The 25,617-nt window shown below is 39.9% G+C and overlaps 2 protein-coding genes across 4 annotated transcripts; one reads left to right on the forward strand and one right to left on the reverse strand.

Annotated features, from left to right (window-relative positions):
• Positions 1-414: 414 nt before the first annotated feature.
• On the forward strand, positions 415-10,957 carry vcpip1 (valosin containing protein (p97)/p47 complex interacting protein 1). Its single transcript, XM_051696818.1, has 3 exons — positions 415-3,135; positions 3,311-3,397; positions 8,306-10,957. The coding sequence occupies exons 1-3, from the start codon at positions 543-545 to the stop codon at positions 8,953-8,955; spliced, it is 3,330 nt and encodes a 1,109-aa protein (XP_051552778.1). The 5' UTR covers positions 415-542; the 3' UTR covers positions 8,956-10,957.
• Positions 10,958-13,684: 2,727 nt separating this feature from the next.
• adhfe1 (alcohol dehydrogenase iron containing 1) lies at positions 13,685-25,017 on the reverse strand. Of its 3 annotated transcripts, none has more exons than XM_051696830.1 (14): positions 24,902-25,017; positions 24,617-24,666; positions 24,177-24,229; positions 23,938-23,991; positions 23,560-23,714; positions 23,086-23,258; positions 22,189-22,266; positions 21,825-21,930; positions 20,495-20,647; positions 20,278-20,376; positions 19,649-19,727; positions 15,648-15,744; positions 15,223-15,380; positions 13,685-15,022 (listed from the first exon to the last, which is right to left on the reverse strand). In XM_051696830.1, exons 1-14 carry the CDS (start codon positions 24,952-24,954, stop codon positions 14,939-14,941), a joined length of 1,392 nt encoding a protein of 463 aa, XP_051552790.1. In that variant the 5' UTR covers positions 24,955-25,017; the 3' UTR covers positions 13,685-14,938. The 3 variants fall into 3 exon arrangements, with proteins under 3 accessions (XP_051552790.1, XP_051552789.1, XP_051552791.1); XM_051696829.1 differs by having other exon boundaries at positions 23,062-23,258; XM_051696831.1 differs by lacking the exon at positions 24,902-25,017 and having other exon boundaries at positions 23,062-23,258; positions 23,807-23,991; positions 24,617-24,658.
• Between the last annotated feature and the right edge of the window lie 600 nt (positions 25,018-25,617).

Genomic DNA, 25,617 nt, shown 5'->3' on the forward strand with positions numbered 1-25,617 from the left:
CCTGTGCGAAACAGAACGAGATTTTTTTTTTTTTTTTAACTGCTTGGATTTATGCATTCATCTTATATATGTAAAATCAGCGCAATTGCAGTTTATTCTCACGCCCATATAAAGTCTGCTCTGAACTTAATCAACACAACACTATGTTTGGTGTTCTTTCTTTGCATTGTGGATATTGTAGTCTTTACAGGTCTATTTATGTCACTTTTAAGCCATCGTATGACGTGTGCATCTTTGTTATAAATAAACAGCATTTAATACAAAACGTAACAATGTTTGTTCAATTTGTAGTTTTATTTAGAAATAATATTGTGAAAGACCTCAGGACTTATAAAAAAATAAAAATAAAAAGAAGAACTACAAGTCCCAGCAAGCCACGCGCTGTCCATAGGGTCACACCGTCACACAGAACCGCTTCCGTGTTGTGTTTGTTACTGGAAAAAAGAAACTGCGTGAGGTGACAAAATTTTCTCTCGGCCGTCTGTGAGTAGTCAGCAATGATTTTGTAAACCGTCACAATTTAAGAGATAATAGATTTGATTATGTCGTTAATTCCGGGCTCGAAGAAGAAGGACAGGCGCATTTTGTGCGGGATGTGCCCGGACCCGCAGTGCCAGGCGAAGCTCTTCTTTCCCGCACACACCTCCATCAGCATCGAGTGCACCGAGTGCGGACAGAGACATGAGCAGAAAAACCTCGCTAACGTGGAAGAAGTGACCGACCCAGATGTAGTGCTCCATAATCTGCTGAGAAATGCCTTGCTAGGTGTGCCGGGCCCTCCCAAAAAGGGGTCAGAGCTGGTTAAAGTGATGGGACTGTCAAATTATCACTGCAAGCTGCTCTCACCCATCCTCACCCGTTTCGGCATGGACAAACAGACAGGCACTGCCAAACTTTTGAAGGAAATGAATCAAGGGGACATTTTTGACTGCTCACTACTTGGTGACAGGGCATTTCTTATTGAGCAAGAGCACGTATCCACTATAGGCTATGGTAGGGATCGGTCAGGGAGCTTGATCTATTTGCATGACACTTTGGAGGAGATAAAGAAAGCAAACTCAAATAGAGAGTGTCTCATTCCAGTACACGTGGATGGAGATGGACACTGCCTGGTCCACGCCGTGTCCAGGGCATTAGTCGGGCGAGAGCTCTTCTGGCATGCCCTTAGAGAAAACCTAAAACTTAACTTTAAGCAGAACATTGGACGCTACAAAGCTCTTTTTCAGGACTTTATAGATGCTGCAGAATGGGAAGACATAATTAACGAGTGTGACCCATTGTTTGTCCCTCCAGAGGGCGTTCCGTTGGGCTTACGGAACATTCACATATTCGGCCTGGCGAATGTGCTCCATAGACCCATAATCTTGCTGGATTCCCTAAGTGGCATGCGCAGCTCGGGCGATTACTCTGCCACCTTCCTGCCGGGTTTGGTCCCCGAAGAGCAATGTCGGGGAAAGGACGGCACTCTAAACAAACCCATCTGCATTGCATGGAGCAGCTCAGGTCGAAATCACTATCTGCCTCTGGTGGGCATTAAGGGTATGGCTTTGCCCCGTTTACCTGCTGCGCTGCTGCCGAAAGCGTGGGGTGTTCCTCAGGAGCTGATACGCCGGTACGTGAGTCTGGACTCCAACGGCAGCTGTGTGATCGGGGGTGACCGCAGCCTGCAGGATAAATACCTGCAACGACTTGTCTGTGCCATGGAGGACGTCTTCATGGACAAGCATGGCATCCACCCAGCACTGGTCGCAGATGTTCACCAATACATCTATCGACGCACTGGAGTGATCGGCGTGCAGCCTGAGGAGGTGACTGAAGCGGCCAAGAAATCTGTTCAGGAGAACCGAATGCACCGTTGCCTAGTCTGCAATGCCCTCTCGGAGCTTCATGTGCCAGCTGAGTGGCTCATACCTGGAGGGAAGCTCTACAACCTGGCCAAGTCCACTCACGGGACGCTGCGAGGGGATAAAAACTACAGCTTTCCTCTGAATAGTGTGGTCTGTTCTTATAACCCAGAAAAAGATGTTCTAGTGCCCGACTACAAACTCAGCTCCCTCCCGGCTTGCACCTGGTGTCATGGAACTTCAGTTCGGCATGTCCGTGGAGACGGCTCTATGGTGTATTTGGATGGAGATCGCACCAACACGCTCTCACAGGGTGGGAAATGCGGCTGCGGGTACAAGCACTTTTGGGAGGGGAAGGAGTATGACAATCTACCTGAAGCTTTCCCGATTACTCTAGAGTGGGGTGGCCGTGTGGTCCGTGAGACTGTTTATTGGTTCCAGTATGAGGTGGATCCAACGCTTAACAGTAATGTTTATGATGTGACCATGAAGCTTGTCACGAAGCACTTCCCGGGTGAATTCGGCAGCGAGATCCTAGTGCAGAAAGTGGTTAACACCATTCTGCATCACACAGCTAAGAGGAGCCAAGATGAATACAACCCAGTTGCCATAGAGGGCGCTCATGTGCAGGACGGGGACGATGCGGGTGCTCAACCTCCTACTAAAATCATCCTGACGGGACAGAAGGGCAAAACGCTGCATAAGGAGGAGCTGGTGATGAGCAGAACCGAGAGGGTCTTGCAGCACAGCATCAGCGAGCAGGCGGCCCTCTCCCAGCGGCGCAGTACGGACCGTGTGCGCCAGCAGGACAAGGCCTCAGATCCTCGCCCATCATCTCCATCCTCTTCATCATCCTCGGCTCCTCCCACACCCACTAAAGTACCGCCCCCTAGTGGAGAGAAGAAGATACGTGTAACGACTAGTGATGGGCGGCAGTCCATGCTTACATTACAGCCACACACCACCTACAGTGAACTGCAAAACTCCATTGTCCAGGTCTTCGGCCTGCCACCTGGCAAGCTGTGCATCCGACACGGCTTCCCGCCCCGAGAGCTTCCCCCACCACGCCCAGAAGACCAGAATCAACCTGTCGCTCTCCAGCACGGTGACCGCATCTCTGTGGAAGTGCTGAAAGAGAGCTCATCTGATACTCACATGACCCAAGAACACTCTCACACACCTCAAACACACGCTCAGTCTGACCCAGGTCTCAATCGTGCCAGCAGCAGGGAACTCCAGGACAACATAGACCTTGAGATGTCATCACTCTGTCTCCTAGCAGCGCTCATGGGTAAGACACACCTTTCTTATATGTGTAATTTTTTACCGGACTTCATTGTTGCGGTTTACTGTCTCATACTAGAATACATGTCCGTATAATACTTTCACTGCTTGTCTGTGTGTATGCCTGCTTGACTGTATGCTGCAAATCCATTGATGTTGTTTATGCTCACTGTTTCCCGTAGGTGAAGATGTCTGGTCATATGCCAAGAAACTGCCTCATCTGTTCCAGCTAGGAGGAGTCTTCTACAACATTGTCAAGAAAGACATGGGTACATCTCTCTCTTTCTCACTATGTTGCATAAGGTTGGTATGTGTCAGATGTTTAAAGGGATAGTTTGCCCAAAATGAAATTCTGTCATAATTTACTCACCGTCCAAATCCGTATGACTTTATTTCTTCAGTGGAAAACCAAGGGAGATGTTAGGCAGAATGTTAGCCTCAGTCACCATTCATTTTCTTTGGATCTTTTTTTCCAAACAGTGAAAGAGAATGGAGACTGAGGCTAATATTCTGCCTACCGAACAACATGAGTGACAGAACATTTTGGGTGAAGTTTCCCTTTAATAGCACTTTCAATGAATAGGGTACAAAAAAGGACTTGAAAGTATAGTTATTGATAAACTAATATTTTCCATAACTTAACTAAAAATGTTGTATTAATTTTTCTTACATTAACATTGGTAACAGAGTTGAATGCTTGAGCTTTATGAATATAGTCAGAAAATGGAATGAGCGCGTCATCCTGCCATGCTGAAGAAAGCTTTCAAGTAATGTTATATCCTGGGGTCTCACAAGTTTATGCAATGTTACCTTTACAGTGCATTAATTGGGGGGACATCATGTGATTGAACACAAAATGTGGGAGACAGCTAAATATTATATTCTGTGGTCATTAAAATAATATAGTAATTAAAATAATAAACATATTAATATAGTTTATCTAACACATCTAATAGCTCTCTATCTCCAAAGAACCTGGGTTTTGGGCCTTTATTGCTTTAATAATTTAACGGGACACCAATATACCCTATTTGTGAAAAGTGTAATGTCTTTATGACTGAATTGCCTGTCAAAAAATGTCCAGGTCTCATTTTCTTCCGAAACAAAAAAGAAAAAGGAAAATTAGATTTTGCATAAAGAAAATCTAGTTTACCATTATTTAGGAGCCTTCGAGTTTTTTTGCATTGTGACATAATTTTTCAGCACATTTATGCATGTTTTGCCCCACCAATTCTCATTACTGTAATGTGTCTGGAATTTGTCTAATAGACAACTGTTACTTTTTTATGTATGTATTTATTTATACATATACAGCTATATTTACTTTTGCAATGTTTTTTAAAAATTAATATAAAAAAATAATTTTGGGGGGCATTGGTAGCTCAGCGAGTATTGATGCTGACTACCACCCCTGGAGTTGCAAGTTCGAATCCAGGGCATGCTGAGTGACTCCAGCCAGGTCTCCTAAGCAACCAAATTGGCCCGGTTGCTAGGGAGGGTAGAGTCACATGGGGTAACCTCCTCGTGGTTGCGATTAGGGGTTCTCGCTCTCAATGGGGCGTGTGGTAAGTTGTGCGTGGATCGCGGAGAGTAGCATGAGCCTCCTTGAGTGCCACAGCATGAGTGCTGTGAGTCTCCACGGTGTCATGCACAGCGAGTCACATGATAAGATACATGGATTGATGGTCTCAGAAGCAGAGGCAACTGAGACTTGTTCTCTGCCACCCGCATTGAGGTGAGTAACCGCGCTACCTCAAGGATATTCTAAGTAGTGGGAATTGGGCATTCCAAATTGGGAGAAAAGGGGATAATTTTTTTTATAATAATAATAATAATAATTTTAATTTAGGCAGTACAACAAATGCTACTATGATGTAGAAATATTTTTAAATGTACAGTTGTGCTCAAAAGTTTGCATACCCTGGCAGAAATTGTGAAATTTTGGCATTGATTTTGAAAATATGACTGATCATGCAGATCAGTCTTTTATTTAAGGATAGTGATCATATGAAGCCATTTATCATCACATAGTTGTTTGGCTCCTTTTTAAATCATAATAATAACAGAAATCACCCAAAAAAGGATATAAAAAGATATCCAAAGCCTTGAAAATGCCAGTCAGTACTGTTCAATCACTTATTAAGAAGTGGAAAATTCGGGGATCTCTTGATACCAAGCCAAGATCAGGTAGACCAAGAAAAATTTCAGCCACATCTGCCAGAAGAATTGTTTGGGATACAAAGAAAAACCCACAGGCAACCTCAGGAGAAATACAGGCTGCTCTGGAAAAAGACGGTGTGGTTGTTTCAAGGAGCACAATACGACGATACTTGAACAAAAATAAGCTGCATGTTTGAGATGCCAAAAAGAAGCCTTTACTGCGCCAATGCCACAAAAAAGCCCGGTTACAATATGCCTGACAACACCTTGACACGCCTCACAGCTTCTGGCACACTGTAATTTAGAGTGACGAGACCAAAATAGAGCTTCATGGTCACAACCATAAGCACTATGTTTGGAGAGGGTTCAACAAGTCCTATAGTGAAAAGAATACCATCCCCACTGTGAAGCATGGTGGTGGCTCACTGATGTTTTGGGGGCTGTGTGAGCTCTAAAGGCACGGGGAATCTTGTGAAAATTGATGGCAAGATGAATGCAGCATGTTATCAGAAAATACTGGCAGACAATTTGCATTCTTCTGCACGAAAGCTGCAGGTGGGATGCTCTTGGACTTTCCAGCAAGACAATGACCCTAAGCACAAGGCCAGGTTGACCCTCCAGTGGTTACAGCAGAAAAAGGTGAAGGTTCTGGAGTGGCCATCACAGTCTCCTGACCTTAATATCATCGAGGTACTCTGGGGAGATCTCAAACATGCGGTTCATGCAAGACGACCAAAGACTTTGCATGACCTGGAGGCATTTTGCCAAGACGAATGGGCAGCTATACCACCTGCAAGAATTTGGGGCCTCATAGACAACTATTACAAAAGACTGCATGCTGTCATTGATGCTAAAGGGGGCAATGCACAGTATTAAGAACTAAGGGTATGCAGACTTTTGAACAGGGGTCATTTCATTTTTTTCTTTGTTGCCATGTTTTATGATTGTGCCATTCTGTTATAACCTACAGTTGAATATGAATCCCATAAGAAATAAAAGAAATGTGTTTTGCCTGCTCACTCATGTTTTCTTTAAAAATGGTACATATATTACCAATTCTCCAAGAGTATGCAAACTTTTGAGCACAACTGTATATATAGATATCTCTCATCATATTACAGTAATGAGAATGAAACTCTGTATTTTGCATTACAGTAGTAAGGATTGGGGGATAAAATGAGCTTAAAGGGATAGTTCACACAAAAATAAAAATTTTATTTGCTCAACATCATGCCATTCCAATCCCCATTCTTTCATTTGTGGAATACTAAAGGAGATCTTATACAAAAGTAAAGCCTAAAGCCCAAAGTATACTTCGGTTTTGATGTGAACACTTAGCGTCTGCGTATATTCGAATGCTCAGCCTTTCAAAATATGCTTCATGTGACTGTGCGTGTATATGGAGGCGGTTGGCGCATGCATTCTACGACTGCTATGTGATACTGGACTATTTCTCTTCAGGAGTTTAGACACATAAGATGTCTTTATATTCCTTCAGGCTCGAGTTATACAAATGCAAGTGTCTCCTGACCTCCTCACATCTACTGTTGTTGATTCCAGCTTCTTCTTCTGATGTTTAGCAGTTATTACATCTTCTAGCGCTTCTTCGTGACAGCAAAGGCTGAACTGTGAGTGTTGCCACCATGTGGACCAACTAATTAGTGCAAATAATTACCGGCGCATTAGGGCTGGGCAATATGTAAAAAATATTTTAGCGATAATTGCCTTAAAAAATATCGCTATATCCGATTATATCAACCCCCCTGCTGAGAAAAATGTAATTCATTTATTGAAACACGAAAAACATAAACAAAAGACATTTCTAAATTCAAATTACACTTTAAACGAAAAAAGCAATAAAGTGATCAAAAAAATCTTATTTAACCACCTCCCCAAATCCAAACATTTACTGTCTCCAATGACTCCAATGAATTTGCAGCATTCTCACAGACAACATTATTCTTGCAAACAGTTTTCAGATGAATGAAACAGAGAAAAAAAAAGAGTGAAAACTCTTTACATGCACTTGTTCCACAAGACAGGCTCGTGCTGTATGCCTCTGAACAAATAGTAAATCAGACGCAAGCATTGCCGGATTTTCTGTTGTCTGTTCTTTTTTTGGGGGGGATGTTTTCCCCTTTTTCTCCCAATTTGGAATGCCCAATTCCCAATGCGCTCTAAGTCCTCGTGGTCGCATAGTGATTCGCCTCAGTCCGGGTAGCGGAGGACGAATCCCTGTTGCCTCCGCGTCTGAGACAGTCAACCCGCGCATCTTATCACGTGGCTTGTTGAGCACGTTGCCACGGAGACATAGCGTGTGTGGAGGCTTCACGCCATCCACCGCGGCAACCACGCTCAATTCACCATGCGCCCCACCGAGAACGTACCGCATTATAGCGACCACGAGGAGGTTACCCCATATGACTCTACCCTCCCTAGCAACCGGGCCAATTTGGTTGCTTAGGAGACCTGGCTGGAGTCACCCAGCACGCCCTGGGATTCGAACTAGTGAACTAGCTAACTCCAGGGGTGGTAGCAATCTGTTGTCTGTTCTTAAAAATATGATAAAGTGTGTTTCTTCAAGTGCGTGTCTTTGTGACTAACAAAGAAAATAATGCATTTAGAGTACACACGGTTAGAAAAATTGGGTCGCACTGGTTCAGTTCTCGTGCTTTCTGCTAATGACAAAATTTGCGTCACGCATCCTGTATGCATACACATGCTGTTCACGTCTGACCGAAGCTTACTTTGGACTTTAGTTACCATTTTTTTTCATTGAATGGAAAAAAGGTGCAATGAAAATCTCCTTTTGTCCTAACATCTTAGCATCTCCTTTTGCCTTCTGCGGGAGAAAGTAATATGGGTTAGGTACAGCATATAGATAAGTAAATGATGACGTAATTTCCATTTTTGGGTGAACTATCTTTTTAATTGTTCTGAAAATAATGTCACAATTCAAAAATAAAAATGTGTTTATGTGGGAAGCTAATATTCTCTCTCTCCTCGTCTGTGTTCAGGTCTGCTAGACGGGAAGCACTGCACACTGCCCCACTTGACTGGTAAGACATTTGTGTTCAACGCAGCAGAGGAGCGTTTGGAGCTGTGTGTGGACACCGCCGGTCATTTTCCAGTGGGCCCTGATGTGGAGGACCTCGTCCAGGAGGCCCTGTCCCAGCTCCGCACAGATGCAGCCTCCCGTAGCCGTGAGGGAAGTCCCGCCCACAGCCTGCGATTGGGCGCTGGTGGCGCAGTGCGCAGGAAAGAGCAGAGCGTCACTGCTTTCCAAGGCAAAGGCCACTCGTTGGGTTCTGCCCCTCCTGAACACCCACCAATCAGGCGGCAGCACAGCAGCGGAGTGGATCTCAGCAGCAGCGTTCAGCAGGAGGAACTAACATTGTCAGGGGAGGAGTTAGTACGTGTGGCCCCGGGCATGCTCACTCTACGTGAGGGTCGCGGTATGGGTCTGGAGCCTGCTGTGATCGAGGCCCAGCGGCAACGCCTGCAGGAGATGGTTTCGAGCATACAGGCATCCATGGACAAACACCTGCGCCAGAACGCTGCAGCAAGGCGTGATGGGAAGGAGGAAGAGACTCCTGATAAACAGGAGGAGATGGAGAGTCATGGGGCGGAGCCTCCCAGCACTTTTGAGCCCATGGACCAATCCTGATGCTTCATTACCCTTTGAGCAGAGCGAGCTTTGTTTATGGCATAACACTCACATGCACACACACTGTGATCCAACTAACTAATAATGGTGCCGCTGATTTACTGATTTATGTGTCTTTTCAGTGCAAAATGCATTACTTAAGTATTCTCAAGTCTTAAGGTGTGAAATTTGGAGTGATTATTTACTGATTCGTGCATTGGCTCGCATTCACCAAAATACTTGCATCAAAATGCACATTAATTTAAGGTCACCCCTAAGCTTTGCTAGTATGCACATGCATAGTGCTTAAATAATCAAAGTGCACTTTGACCCTCATGATGGGTACATGGCTCTGTTATCAAAACATAATTACAACCAAATGATAACCAATTCACAACACTGATTGTCTCACACTTGAAGATGGTCATTTCTCTATGTGTGTGTGTATTTATTATAGAACACATCTGAAGGTGCAGTTTATCCTCCATCATAGCTTGTGTCCTCAGCAGATTTCTGGCCCATATTTTGTCATGAGGAACAAACCAGGTGTCATGCGTCAGCTCAGTAATGCTGATGTCTTTTGCGCCTCTCCAACCTGTATTACTCTTAATGCACTGCTGTCACACTCAGTCCAAAGAACACTACTTGGTGAAGACTAGAAAATAGTTCTAGTGTTTGATGTTTACTTAAACATCTCACTATACACACACTTAGAGAACTGAGAAACATCTCATAGCAGATCAGCATGGAGTTGCCCTTGCGTAGTCCATACATGAGAGAACAGTTTCTGTTCTATAATGTCAATGTTGCCTTTTGTGCAGCCCAGGGCCTTCCGGGGTTAGTAGTCAGGGTCGCACTTCCACACGCTCATTATTTGACTAAATTTGGTTTTATTGTGTCCATTTGCATGTCCTTTCTTCTTTTCAAACACTGTTCGGTGCAGCATTATTTGACTTTATATTAGATTTTGGCAAAATGTAAACTGAAAGTAGCAGAGTGGGTGATATTTTCAGGATCTTTTTATTACAGCACTCAATAATATTGTTACTTGTGTTAGTCTATGCTAATGCTCAGATGGAAAAACTGATGTAGAGGACAGTGTGTGTTTTGATAACCATTTTTTTATCTGTTCTAGACAGATTTTGATCTTTGCAACTTAATTATACAAACCAAAAACAAGTTTAGTAGCAACCCTGATTACTAGAGCTTTGATCTTTACGCTTCAGTAAGTGGGTAGAGAATATACCTGAAATGTTCTACAGACTCTTAAATACCGAATGAAAATTGTAGACATTGTGTCGAACTTAGTTCGCATATGATCAAACTTTGACGAGCTGTTGCATTTACACTGGTATTGCCAAAAACAGATTAACAAAGCTGTGATTAACAGCCTTAACTAGTCCCCTGCTGTGCCCTGCTCTGATCTGCAGTGTTTGCGCTTGATACAATTTATCAATGGTGCCGTGTGTTTGATGATCAGTTCCAAGAAGTGAAACGGATTGTGGCTTGACCTTGGTTTCATCTGAGGTCAAAGGTCAAGTGCATGTTTTCCCCTCTTGAATGAAGCTGTTTGGAGGCCTGATAAGCTTAAATGGTTGGCTTTGATTTTAAGTCAACAACATTATCTGTACCAGAGCACTTTTCTGTGTGGGAGTGTTTATTAGCTCTTGAGCATAATTGATATTGTTGGTGTAAGTAGCAGCACAAACAAGTTTTACTGCTTCATGTAACACAGACTTAAGCGCAGGTTGTTTCTCTGTGACTGCTGCCCTTATGATATATTGTATTCTGGTGTACAATAGTGGTATATATTGTATTATACTTTCAGCTGTACAGATATTGAATCTGTTTTTTTTTTTTATTATCATTATAATTATTATTGTTTCTCCTCTGTTTATTTTCAATAAAACAGTTGGATTGATTCTACGCAGCTGAGGAATCTGTTTGCATGCGTAATTACTTTTCAGCCTAACAACAATAAAGTTATTCCATCTGAAATGCGATTCACTGTTTCTGATTCAAGCTTTGAAGGCACAGTATTTCTGCAATTTGTTTTAATAATATATTTACTTATGTCCTTATTGTTCAAATTTGATATAATAGACATTGTATCCAGAGTTTCAATTACACAATGACTTTTCATTTAAATAAAAATATGCAGCTTCTATAAAAATTTATATTTAGATAAGTTTCATATATTCAATTTAACAGCACCCAGGGTGACCTTCACTTCCTCATTTAAAAGTGTGTGTGGGAAATGGATTCATGGGATATCGTTTAACATACATTACATACCTTAAAAAGAAAAGCTTTCTTATCAGTTCTAATCCACTCAATATCAATATTGTGACCCATTTTAGGGACGGGCAAGTGTTGAAAAGTTCCTCATATAATGTGCAGAATTAAAGAAATGTGCTGGGTTAAATGCAACTTAAACTCTGATGCATGTGCAACATGCCCTTGATTACCACAGAAAACAATTCAGACTCAATTCACCCAGTAGGTGGCGATATGCACGAAGAATGTTAACCGCTAAAAAACAAATGAAGAAAGTGAAAGGATATTTATAGTACAAAAAGGACTTAAATATTGATCTGTTTCTCACCCACACCTATCATATCTCATCTGAAGACATGGATTTAACCACTAGAATCGTATGGAAATTGTGAAGCTTAATTGTAGAAATCTACAGACGTCTGCCATGTTAGATGCATTACAGAGTTTTGCGACTGGCTGTGCACTTTAGGGGCAGTGTGCAGCATTACAGAATGGGCAACCTGTCGGTCCATGTTCAGGACGCCTAGTTACAACTTTTAAAGGTGCACTCAGTAACTTTTTGCTTGTGTCATCTTGGACTTACAGTGACACCTAGTGGAGTGGATGCAGCATCATTCAAAATCAACAATTTTCAGTGACAGATGCTATTGTAGAACTTCACTATTCACAATCAGCCATGATTAATTTAATTCAAGAGTGAAAGTGTCCAATAACAAGACAGAATTCAGCTGGTCATGTGATTCTAAAATAGCAGTCCCCATGAGGGCGCCCTTGCCCTATGTAGAATAAAACAGCTTTTATAAGGTTACTGATATGACTAGAGTCTTGATTCTATACATATGTTTCAAAATTGCAATTAATTTCTTTAGAAGTAAAACCTTTTTTAACACTACAGTCTTCAAAGACAAAGGACAACTGGCTCTAACAAGGACAGACAGAGATGTGGAAGGCCGGATGTACAACTAAACAAGAGGATAAGTACATCAGAGTCTCTAGTTTGAGAAATAGATGCCTCACATGTCCTCAACTGACAGCTTCATTGAATTCTACCCGCTCAACACCAGTTTCATGTACAACAGTAAAGAGAAGACTCAGGGGTGCAGGCCATATGGGAAGAATTGCAAAGAAAAAAACACTTTTGAAACAGAAAAACAAAAAGAAAAGGTTAGAGTGAGCAAAGAAACAGACATTGGACAAAAGATAATTGGAAAAGAGTGTTATGGATCTTAACCCCATTGAGCTTTTGTGGAATCAGCTAGACTGTAAGGTGCGTGAGAAGTGCCCGACAAGACAGCCACATCTATGGCAAGTGCTATAGGAAGCGTGGGGTGAAACGTCACCTGAGTATCTGGACAAACTGACAGCTAGAATGCCAACGATCTGCAAAGCTGTCATTGCTGCACATGGAGGATTTTTTTGATGAGAACTCTTTGAAGTAGTTTAAGAAGTTCTGAACATTTTTTTTCAAATTGTAATAGTAATTTTTCACGTTATTAATGTCCTGAATATACATTGTGATCAGCTGCTACTTTGCCAATTGGTAATAAAAGTACCAATTTCTTTCCATAAAAGCAAAATTACAGTACAGTATTCCAAACTTTTGGCCATGTATATGTTTATTATGTGTAGAGATGAGACATGCTGGCTGTGTGTGTGTGGTGGCGGGTTTGGGTGGTTTACGAGGACTTTGTTTTAGGTTACAAACTGGAAATTACAAGGGTATTATGCTATAAATGTGGTTTATAAGGACATTTCTAGTGTCCCTACAATTCAAATCACTTAAAAAAACATACTAAACGATGTTTGTTTTATTTTTTTTATTATTATTTATGTAAAAATGCAGAAAGTTTTTTTGTGAGGGTTAGGTTTAGGGGTAGGGTTAGGGGATAGAATCTATAGTTCGTACAGTATAAAAATCATTATGTCTATGGAGAGTCCTCATAAGGATAGCCGCACCAACATGTGTGTGTGTGTGTTACCATTTCTCCTAGGTGCTTGAATATCACTCTTCTCTGACATACTGTAAAAAATGTGAACAATCAATTTGATAAAAACACACTTTTGACACCGTAATTATTACAGTCCAATCTATGAACAGTGTTTATAGATGGAATTCAGTGTCATTTTGCTTTCATGTAAATTACACTAAGGAAATACTAAAAAGTAGGAGAGAATGAACCACTCACTTTGAGGGGACATCACAGTGGTGAACACTTCAAACTCTTCATGACTCTGCATTTAGATTTGCTCCATGATTAAGTCCGACCACACACAAACTCTGTATATAAATGTACAGGGAAAGAGCTGACACACCATCTGATCATTCAGAATCAATGCTATTTCTATTTTTCTATTCCTCTTTAAATACTCCCTCACACACACACACACACGCACATTAGAGAGGTTTGATTATGTGCTTTTCTGGGAAACAGCAGCACTCTTGAGGATATAGTTTTTAGTTGTATAGCAAGTCTTAATTTTATACAAATTTTATTTGTTGGCAATGTGGCAACTCAATTACAACGAATGAATTACAGAGAATATGTAAAATTCTGCTTCTCTCCCCTGTATCAGTTTTGTTCTGCATCACAGTGAAAACAAGGCTACATATAATCTATTTCTAAGACAGCCGCTGATGCACACACACAATCTTTCAGGCAATACTATGTGCACTATTTTCCATTCAGCTTAACATTTATTGTTAGCACAGTTTTAAACAAAAGCCTTGTGTGGAGTAGCAGTAATTGATGTAATATTGGAGTTTGGGCCCACATTTTTGCCTTTGATTTATTTATATGACTTTAAGAACTGTGTGGAATTAATCTGTCTGTCAGACTTTCTGGGTCATCAGGAACACAAAATCAACTCTACAACAGAAGAAAAAAACCCAGTAACACTTTACAAACACGTTCAATTCATAAACATTAGTAAATGCATTAGATATCACGAACTAACAATTAACAACATATATTTGTTACACCATTTATTAATCTGTGTTAATGTTAGTTGTGTTATTGTTCATTGTTAGTTCATGTTAGTTCATATTGCATTAACTAATGTTGACATATACAACTTCTGATTTTAAAAATGTATTAGTCTGTGTTGAAATTAACATTAACAAAGATTAATAAATGCTGTAACAGCTTTGTTCATTGTTAGTTTGTTAACTAATGTAGGTACATAATGTTAACAAATGGACCCTTATTGTAAATTGTTCCAAAAAAAAAAACCAGTAAAATTACAAGAGTTTCAAAAACACTGAGGGAGTGAATGACATCTTCCTGATTAACTCTAATCTGGAGTCTTAGTTTAGAATAATTTAAATTAAATCTCCCTAAATCATTCTGATTAACAAATCAGCCTAGAGAGTGAATGAATGCACTCTGGTGAATACAGAGTGGATTAAATGTGATTACAATTATGATTATTGTTTAAATGTGTTTCCAGCATGTCATCTGCTGTAATGAGATCACTTGCATGAAACAAGAGTATGTGTAACATTTAGATGTGTACAGAATAACACTACGTGAGTGAGTGTGTATTATAGTATTTTAATTTAAATCTTGCTGCTTTTCTCAGGCAAGGCAAAGACAGCACACTAAAAAAGGATTCAACTTAAGTGGGGTCAACGCGTTCAGATCAGTATCTCTGATTACATAACAATCAGCACAGCTAATCAGTGCTTGATTATTTTCAGTCCAGTTGTAAAAAATCTCTGTCAGTGTGCTCAGTAGAGCTTCATGGAAGCAGCAAACAGATCAGTCAGATCCTCTTCAGTGTGAGCTCTTGGGGACAGTTTAGTTACCCGTTCCTGCCAAAAATACACAAACTCAAGGTTATGTGATGTTATTTGGCTAACTGTAATGTTGTGTGTGTCTGGCTCACTGTATTTACAATTTACAGCCCTTTATACCGGTATCTTTAACTCTTATCCTCAGGTGATTAAGATGATTTTTGAAGAGGCACATTTTCTGCCTTCAGCAGAAAATGATTCCTTTGTGATTGGCTGACCTGAGGAATAGTGCCCTTCACCAAAGATGGAATGTCCTCTTTAGTGTAACCAATTGCAGATAAGCCATCCTCCACTTCCAGGTCATACAGTAAACTCCTGAGAATGTCAGCCAACACACGGCCAGCATCTGCTTTTTTCACATTTCTCACATCAGCACCTAATAAAACACACACGTCTGTAATATCAACCTCCATCCATAACCAAAACACGTAATGTTCTTTAAAATTACCTGCAAAATGCAGTAAATCCTAACTACTCCACACCTGGTGTGCAAATAATAAGTAAAAGTTTTCCCAACCATGATGACTGAGTAAAAAAATACAGCAATTTCAGATAGTTATAGATTTATCACTGCTTAAGTCAGACAGAGTCCAATGTTAATATCTGACATATTTAAACAATTTTAGCCACTTATGTGTGTCACCTAGTATCTGAGCTGCCTCCAGGTGGCGCTCTGGGCACATGTTGCCAGTAAAGGCAAAAACAGCAGGTGATGTTAGAACTACAGAGAGTCCATGAGGCTGAAAGAGAAAGACAAAACTACAGTGCAAAAGACACAGAGAATCTACAAAGACAAATAAATAAATAAATAAATAAATAAATAAAAAGGGAACTACTTTGAGAAAGATGCAAATACACAGCACCCCAAAATACTGGTAGTAGCAGCATGATTTTGATTTCGATTACACACACACACACACACACACACACACACACACAACCCCAATCCAAAAAAGTTGGGAAAGTATAAAAAATTATATTCACCCTTTGCTATACTGAAAGCACTACAACTACACATTATATGATGTTTTTCCTTGTGAATTTCATTGTTTTTTGAAAATGTACAGTCATTTCAAATCAGATGATTGCAACACGCTTCAAAAAAGCAAAGACAGGGGCAATTTAAGACTAATAACAATTTGACGAGTTAAAATAAAAAGACGATGTGAAACAGGAGATGTGAAACAGGTGAGGCAATCATGTCATAGTATATAGGGAGCCTCCAAAAACAGCCTAGTCCTTCAAGAGCAAAGATCATTCGAGACTTGTCAATTTGCCAACAGATTCTTCAGCAAATAATCCAGTACTTTGAGAACAATGTTCCCCAAAGACAAATTAGAAGGGTTTCGGGCATTTCACCCTCTACAGTGCACAATATAGTTAAAAGATTCAAGGAATCTGGTCAAATCTTGGTGCGTAAAGGGCAAGACGAAAACCACTTCTGAATGCACGTGATCTGCAATCCCTCAGACGTCGCTGTCTCAAAAAACGTCATTCATCTGCAGTGTTGGGGGTAACGCACTAAAAGTAACGCATGTTACGTAATCAGATTACTTTTTAGAGTAACGAGTAAAGTAATGCAATATTTGTTATTTTAGACCATAACATCGGAGTTATTTTAAATAAAGTAACACGTTGCATTGGTACACCTCTACTGCCCCTGTATTGTGAGAAATCAGTTGTAAAAGTGTCCAAACTCTGGGGAGGAGACATAGTGCATGATGGTCATTGTAGTTCTATAGAGTGTGAGGCCAGAGACTATTTAGCAGACATGAGTCACTTCTATTTATATGAATGGGAGAAATTGGAACACCCAACCAAGAAGCTCTAACACCCAACAGTCAATGGATGTAGAAAGGAAGTCCCACCTTGCAGGTAAAACAGCCAATCACCTTTTAGATACAGACATTGCCTGTCAATCAACTCGCTAAAATGTTGTGTTTTAGCGTAATATGAGGTCAAAATTCAGTTGAGTGAAACGCGACTGATTCGTGTTAATACACACTGCATTAAAAAAATCAGTAAACGCGTTTAGGCAGAGGGATAAGACTAGTCTTCCACTGGCCATGACATGATACACAGGGTGAAATACTCGCTCAATTCATTGAATTATGCAGCCGAACTACTCCGTGTTACAGCTCCCTGTAACTAGGAGAATGGGATGAGAATAGCTGACTCTGGATCAGTGACTCCAAGCAACGTTCTACATCAATTGTGTATGCAGAGAAAATGTCTTAGTTTCTAAAAATATTCTAAATTTTTGTTAACAAGTAGTTTGATTCATGAAACAAACCATTTTTATGACATTTTGGTTGCATTAAATTGATTCCATTCAAGTTGTATCAACATGCGCCTTTGCAGTAGGCTGTCCGCACTGAGATGACTTAAATGAAAAATATTCTTTTATTATCAGACACATTCCTTGAACATGTTAGGCTGACATTCCCCACTGAATTTTATCCTGACTTTTGAAAAAGCATCTTAAGTTGACTCTGATATTGTCGATTGGCACAGCACATGATGACAGATATGATGCAGGTTCAAGTGTTGGACTTTGCTGCTTCAGGTAAGACCGTGGTTATTCTTCATTATTCATACTGGCTGCCATGTTGATGGAAAAACAAATCATGCATATTCATGTTATTGATTCTTTATTATAAATATGATGTGTAGACCTACTTTCAAAATATCTGTTTGTTTACTGTTGTTTTGACATGAGTGATGTACAGTAGCTAGCATGACCTGTAATGTCTCTTGTATGCAATGCATGGCTTATTTGTATGGAATGCATAATGAATAGCAGAAGAGAAAGTGGCTGTGAGAAAAAAAAGTAACGCAAAAGTAATGTAACGCTTTACTTTCCATAAAAAAATAACTTTTTAATTTTATGGAGTAATGCAATATTTTAACGAGTTACTTTTAAAAGTAAAGTTAGCCAACACTGTTCATTTGTAATGGATATCATGAACATGGGCTTGGGATTACTTTTGTAACCTTTGTTAGTCAACACCACTCTCCGCTGCATCCACAGATGTAAGTTGCAAAGCAGAAGCCCTACATCAACACTGTCGCACATCTGTGAGAACACCATGAATGCAGACAGATATGTACAAATTTTGGAGGAACATATACTGCCATCCAGCACCATCTTTTCCAGGGATGTTTTCAAGCAGGACAACTTCAGACCACATACTGCGCGGATTACAAGTGCATGGCTGTGTAAGCAGAGAGTGTGGGTGCTAGATTGGACTGCCTCCAGTCCTGACCTGTCTCCAATTGAGAATGTGTGGTGCATTATGATGTGCATTAGATGGCAATGAAGACCCCATACAATTGTGCAGCTAAAGACCTACATAACGGATGAATGGGGGAAAATTCCACTTTCTAAACTTAAAAAACTTGTGTCTTCAGTGCCCAAATGCTTAATAAGAGTTATTAGAAGAAATGGTGATGATTCACAGTGGTAAACACTAGACTGTCCCAACTTTTTTGGATCATGTTGCTATCATCTGATTTGAAATTACTGTTCATTTTCAAAAAACAATGAAATTCACAAGGTAAAACATCATATAATGTGTAGTTGTAGTGCTTTCAACATAGCAAAGGGTAAATATAATTTGCAAATCAATCCTTTTTGTTTTTATTTGCATTTTTCATACTGTCCCAACTTTTTCAGAATTGGGGTTGTGTGTGTGTGTGTATATATATATATATATATACATATACACACACTGATCAGCCACAACATTAAAATCACCTGCCTAATATTGTGTAGGTCCCCCTCGTGCTGCCAAACAGTGCCAACCTGCATCTCAGAATAGCATTCTGAGATGATATTCTTCTCATCACAATTGTACAGAGCAGTTATCTGAGTTACCGTAGACTTTGTCTGTTCAAACCAGTCTGGTTATTCTCTGTTGACCTCTCTCATCAACAAGGCATTTCCATCCACAGAACTGCCTCTCACTGGATGTTTTTTGTTTTTGGCACCATTCTGAGTAAATTCTAGAGACTGTTGTGCGTGAAAATCCCAGGAGATCAGCAGTTACAGAAATACTCAAACCAGCCCATCTGGCACCAACAATCATCCATGCGATTATCTAATTAGCCAATCGTGTGGCAGCAGTGCAGTGCATAAAATCATGCAGATACGGGTCAGGAGCTTCAGTTAATGTTCACATCAACCATCAGAATGTGGAAAAAATGTAATCAGTGATTTGGACCGTGGCATGATTGTTGGTGCCAGATGGGCTGGTTTTAGTATTTCTGTAACTGCTGATCTCCTGGGATTTTCACACACAACAGTCTCTAGAATTTACTCAGAATGGTGCCAAAACAAAAAACATCCAGTGAGCATCAGTTCTGTGGATGGAAACGTCTTGTTGATGAGAGAGGTCAACAGAGAATGGTCAGACTGGTTCGAACTGACAAAGTCTACAGTAACTCAGATAACCGCTCTGACAATTGTGGTATTCTGAGATGCGGGTTGGCGCTGTTTTGGCGGCTTGAGGGGGACCTACACAATATTAGGCAGGTGGTTTTAATGTTGTGGCTGATCGGTATATATATATATATATATATATATATATATATAATAACAAATTATGTGTGATTTTTGCTTTAGATACAGTTCATTATATTTACCACTATAGGATGGTCTACATCGTAGCCTTTGGCTCTGTGAGTTTTGACATTTCCGGCAATGGGGTATGACATTCCATGACTTATTAAAGAAAGAGATCAAAAAAATAATAATTTAACAACAACAAATAAACTAAAAACAAACAACAATTCACATTACCAAATAATATTACCCCAGAAATATATTAATTGAAAATTAGAAGTAGAAGCCAAATTAACCCAAACTCTAATATGGATAGAAAATGTTTGTTTTTTTTGTGGTGTAGCCGACTCTGTATCTCTAAGATGTGCAGAGCTTTAACATTGATTTTTCACACCATACTGGATTCTCTGTCTAAATTAGAGGCGTTATTACAAAAATGCAACATTTTCATAAAAGGCTGTATCAGCCTCTCTAACTAGCCATTAAAAAGATTCAGTAAGAGCTGAGATCTCTTGAGCCAGTCCTTGAACAACAAGTGCAGTCCACCTGTGCTGCCTAAAATATGCGCAGGTGGACAAATGGAGAAAAATCATAGTTTAGAACTAGTAGTTCAATTGGGCAGTCTCATAAGTGTGCTGTGATTTGATGCTAACAAACTCATTAACAGAATTGTTTCTTTTTTGGATGTTAATGAGTTCTGTTTAATTACCATAAATGGACTCCAGCATTGCCAAAGCCAATTCCAGCAAATACACTGGCCAGGTGCATGCTGGAGCGAGCCTCTACATCACCAGAGTCATGCGCCGCCCTATAACACACAAACATACACGTCGTCTTACATTAACGGTATTGAAATTTTAAGTCCAATTATCACATAATAAACAACCAAATAATCACAATGAGACCTAACTCACACTTAAACACACCGTTTCAAGTATTTGGCAACAATCTGCAGAGCGTGTCTTGCCCAGACATCACTGATTGGATTGCTGCCCTGGTAGGCGGGCCGATTGAGGGGGTTGGATGGACAGGGACTCCTCTGGTTATACGGTAATGCGGTAAAAGACTCCAACGCGTGACTTAATAGAGAGAGAAATTTAAGCCAAACATTAATAAATATCTATCATAATCAAAAAACTATGATTGTCTTAAAGAAGATTTTCAATCCATTTGGCATGCATTCTCCTTTACAATTTTTTTCATGTAGTGCAGTGTATTTGTATACAGTACACTGATCTGCCACAACATTACGGGCTAATATCTTGTAGGTCCCCTTCGTGCCACCAAAACTGCTCTGACCCGTCAAGGCATGGACTCCACAAGACCTCTGAAGATGTCCTGTGGTATCTGGCACCAATACTTTAGCAACAGATCTTTTAAGTCCTGTAAGTTGCGAGGTGGGGCCTCCATGGATCGGACTTGTTGGTCCAGCACATCCCATAGATGCTCAATCAGATTGAGATCTGGGTAATTTGGAGGCCAAGTCAACACCTTGAACTCTTTGTCATGTTCCTCAAACCATTCCTGAACAATTTTTGCAGTGTGGTAGTTATCCTGCTGAAAGTGGCCACTGCCATCAGGAAATACCGTTGCCATGAACGGGTGTATGTGGTCTGCCGCCTACGACCCTGTCGCCAGTTCACCGGTTGTCCTTCCTTGGACCACTTTTGGTAGGTACTAACCACTGCAAACCAGGAACACCCCACAAGACCTGCCATTTTGGAGATAATCTGACCCAGTCATCTAGCCATCACAATTTGGCCCTTGTATAAGTCGCTCAGATCCTTACGCTTGCCCATTTTTCCTGCTACCAACACATGAAATTCAAGCACTGACTGTTCACTTGCTGCTGAATATATCCCACCCCTTGACAGGTGCAATTGTAATGAGATAATAAATGTTATTTACTTAACCTGTCAGTGGTTTTAATGTTGTGACTGATCAGTGTACAGTAAATATAGTTCATCATGCACATAAAGCATTCAACAGGTACACAGAAAAACAACTGAAAGGCAGCAATAAGACAAATTCCCTTCATTCATAATAGGGAACAAGTATATAATTAACTTTTTTCAAAGCACAGAATGAGCAAAACCTAGTAAGTCTTTAGCAAAATTAACCCCCTAAATTTGAACATCAGTGTACTAAAACTGCTTATACACGAATGTACTTTAAATTATATAATGCTGTTACACTAATGTAATTTAAAGTATCTAGGAAAGAAAAGGTCAGGTTAATAAAAAGATATAAACACACCAGAGCACATCAAACCCGCTGTTAGCTGCCACTCTGGATGGCATGTGAAGAGTGTGCAGGGGATCCACCATCCCTAAAGTGGGCTTTAGGGCTCGATTCGCTATACCTGAAAACCCATACCATTAAAGTATTTCAATCAGGTAAAAATCAGCTAAAGAGGTACTGACATATTAATTGTACTCATAACTCAATAATAAACCCCACCTCTGACACCAGACCCCACCCACTAACCATAAGCCTGAACTTAACACTAATCTCATTTTAAACATAAACTCCTGACACTCCACTTCTCTCTGAGATCTGTACTTATGGATACAAAGAACAGTGTCTACACAATGTTAATCAGTAAAATGTTTCTTCAAACCAGTTTTGGCCTTCATGTCCTCAAAGTCAAAGATTGCCACTCCTGTGGTTTCACTCCCCGTTCCAGCCGTGGTAGGAACTTACACATACACAAAACACACAAAATGTAAAATAAAACAGTTACAGGAAATAATTGTACTAGTTTAAAGGGATAGTTCACCCAAAAATGAAAATTCCCTCATCACTTACTCACCCTCATGCCATCATGATAAGTCATGCCATCCCCCATGTGTATGACTCCAGTGGTTAAATCCATGTCTTCAGAAGTGATATGATAGGCGTGGGTAAGAAAAAGATTAATATTTAAGTACTTTTTTACTATAAATCTTGACATTCACTTTACACATTCTTTTTCTTTTGGCAATTCACATTCTTTGTGCATATCGCCACCTACTGGGCAGGGACAATTTATAGTAAAAAAAGGATGTAAACATTGATCTGTTTCTCACCCATACCTATCATTTTGCTTTAGACTACATGAATTACAGTAAACCACTTGAGTCGTATAGATTACTTTTATGATACCTTTATGTCTTTTTTGGAGCTTCAAAGTTCTGGCCACCATTCAATTGAATTGAATGGACCAGCTGAGATATTCTTCTAAAAATCGTAATTTGTGTTCTGCAGAAGAAAGTCATAAACATCTGGGATGGCATGAGGGTGAGTAAATAATTAGAGAATTATCATTTTTGGGTGAACTATCCCTTTAATTTAATTGATTCATTAATTATTTCAGAAGTGCAAGAATGCTGGTCCACACGGTATACAAGAGTTAGTTATCTGTCCTACATAAAATGGTTACTATAATCGAGAGAGAGTGAGAGAGAAAAATTAAAAGAGAAAAGACTGAGTTTATCTCTCTGTTTGTTTGTACCAGCAATCAGTGGCTTCAACAAGCTTGTAATTGGTTTTCCTTTTCCAATTGGTGCATTGACAAAGTCTAGAAACTCTGCCTCTGGATGAGATGCATAGAGATTGGCTGCTTTACAGGTATCAATCACAGAGCCCCCGCCTACAGCAACATAAACATCGAAGTGTCCTTTTTTGGCAAAATCGATCGCTGCTTGAAAGCTGAAAAGAGAAACAATGGTCACATGCTCCTTTTCCTAATAAGAAACAAGAATATGCATGTCGACAAAAACAGACAACAATCCAACACAATCACACACATAGAGAGAGAATCAGTATGCATGTGTGTTAATGTGTAAGCAGCACTGTTTTCTGATGCAAGTTCAACAAAGACATACAAAACTTACAAATGACCCTCTTGTGTTCACACACATTTGCTCACTGATTCCCATATACATACATGCATGCATGCATTCTCTTTTCTTTTTTTTCCTCTGTGTATTACTGTGCTCTCTTTTTCTACCTTTTGTCTGTTGGTTCCACTCTTACATCCTGATAGATCTTGTATTTAACTCCTTGTTTTGTCAATGAGTCCAGCACTGCCGCAACCGGGGGCAGCTGCAACAGGTTTCTATCAGTCATCAGACACACATTACGCGCTCCCATGTTCTGCAAATCCTGATCAACAAATCAAAAGCCACAGTCTCCTTTACAATTACTTTTTTTTTTTTACAATTTATGATGAATGACAACTCTAAAACTGAACTGACTTTGAAGGGCAGATTTAACAGTTACATTCAAAGTCTATTCAGTGAGTTTATTTCTGATAAATGGCAATAATCCGTTTTCTGTAACAGCAAAAGCCTTCAGCGTTTATCATTTCAGGATGGGTCAGTGTTACCATGCCAATTTCTCTGGTCACTCCTGCTCCAAATCTGATATTTGAGCAGGCCATCTGAGAAAGAAGAATAAACAATGAACAAAAAAAATGGTAAATATAAACAGAGTTTGATGTCATATTATGACAGTTACGTAATTGTAAATAACTATAAAATATATATATTTTTAAAAACTTTAACTTTAAAACACTATAAATAAGTGGTAAAACTGTTCAGTAATAAATGTATGGTGCACTCTTACTTCAAAAGCGTAGTCAGTTTTCTGTTGACAGGAATGAGCTTCACCTGCAGAAACTAAACACATAAAACACCCTCATATATAACTGAGTAAATATATTCAGAGAAAAAAGCAATGCTGAAAAATGATTGGTAACACTTTCAAATAAGGTTCCATTCATTAACACTAGTTAATGCATTAGGTATCATCATAAACAACAGCATTTTTACAGCATTTTTAATCTTTGTTAATGTTAGTTAATAAAAATACAAGTCATAATGTTAAAAAAGAAATCCAACTTTTGATTTTAGAAATGTATTAGTAGGCAATATGTAGAAATGAACATTAACCAAATTAATAAATGCTGTAAAAGTACTGTTCGTTGTTAATTCACATTGAACTAATGTTGTTAACTAATGTTAACAAATGGAACCTAATTGGGAAATGTAACCAAAATATATTACCTCGTTGATAGGAGTGCGAATACGCCTGAGAATGAGCGGGGCATCTGCACCTTTAAAACATTTTGCGTATAAATATAATGTGCTGATATCTGTAGGTTATGTACAAGGTAGGTCTACCACTGTATGTCTTTCAAATCACATTTGGGTGCCCTCTAGGTTTGTTTACAACTTTCAGGACGTTGATTAGTGTCCCTATACATACAAAAATTAATAAATATGAAAGTATATTCACTAAACACACACTTTAATACCGTAGCGGTGTGAAATCAAATGTGCAAAACTTACGCCGCGCTCGCGAGCTGGCGCATTAGATGAGCGACTCTTTCACCGCCAGCCATGATGAAAAAACAGGCTCGATTTCTGCTCGCGCCCGCTACAGCGCGCACCCCGGACACCAATGGCGCATTGAACCCGTTCTGCACCAGACCGTCCGCCACCTGCTGACAGGTATGTCATATATATACAGGTGCATCTCAATAAATTAGAATGTCATGGAAAAGTTCATTTATTTCAGGAATTCAACTCAAATTGTGAAACTCGTGTATTAAATAAATTCAGTGCACACAGACTGAAGTAGTTTAAGTCTTTGGTTCTTTTAATTGTGATGATTTTGGCTCACATTTAACAAAAACCCACCAATTCACTATCTCAAAAAATTAGAATATGGTGACATGCCAATCAGATAATCAACTCAAAACACCTGCAAAGGTTTCCTGAGCCTTCAAAATGGTCTCTCAGTTTGGTTCACTAGGCTACACAATCATGGGGAAGACTGCTGATCTGACAGTTGTCCAGAAGACAATCATTGACACCCTTCACAAGGAGGGTAAGCCACAAACATTCATTGCCAATTTGCTGTTCACAGAGTGCTGTATCCAAGCATGTTAACAGAAAGTTGAGTGGAAGGAAAAAGTGTGGAAGAAAAAGATGCACAACCAACCGAGAGAACCGCAGCCTTACGACTGTCAAGCAAAATTGATTCAAGAATTTGGGTGAACTTC

This window comes from Myxocyprinus asiaticus, chromosome 5, assembly GCF_019703515.2.
Source record: "Myxocyprinus asiaticus isolate MX2 ecotype Aquarium Trade chromosome 5, UBuf_Myxa_2, whole genome shotgun sequence".
Classification (NCBI taxonomy): Eukaryota; Metazoa; Chordata; class Actinopteri; order Cypriniformes; family Catostomidae; genus Myxocyprinus; species Myxocyprinus asiaticus.

Coding starts and splice junctions, on each gene's coding strand:
- vcpip1 (XM_051696818.1), top strand. CDS start 543: ATGTCGTTAATTCCGGGCTCGAAGAAGAAGGACAGGCGCATTTTGTGC. Junction 3,136..3,310: donor TCTCCTAGCAGCGCTCATGG/GTAAGACACACC, acceptor TGTTTCCCGTAG/GTGAAGATGTCTGGTCATAT. Junction 3,398..8,305: donor CATTGTCAAGAAAGACATGG/GTACATCTCTCT, acceptor GTCTGTGTTCAG/GTCTGCTAGACGGGAAGCAC.
- adhfe1 (XM_051696829.1), bottom strand. CDS start 24,954: ATGGCTGGCGGTGAAAGAGTCGCTCATCTAATGCGCCAGCTCGCGAGC. Junction 24,667..24,901: donor CGCCAGCTCGCGAGCGCGGC/GTAAGTTTTGCA, acceptor AATGTTTTAAAG/GTGCAGATGCCCCGCTCATT. Junction 20,648..21,824: donor AGCGGGTTTGATGTGCTCTG/GTGTGTTTATAT, acceptor CTCTCTATTAAG/TCACGCGTTGGAGTCTTTTA.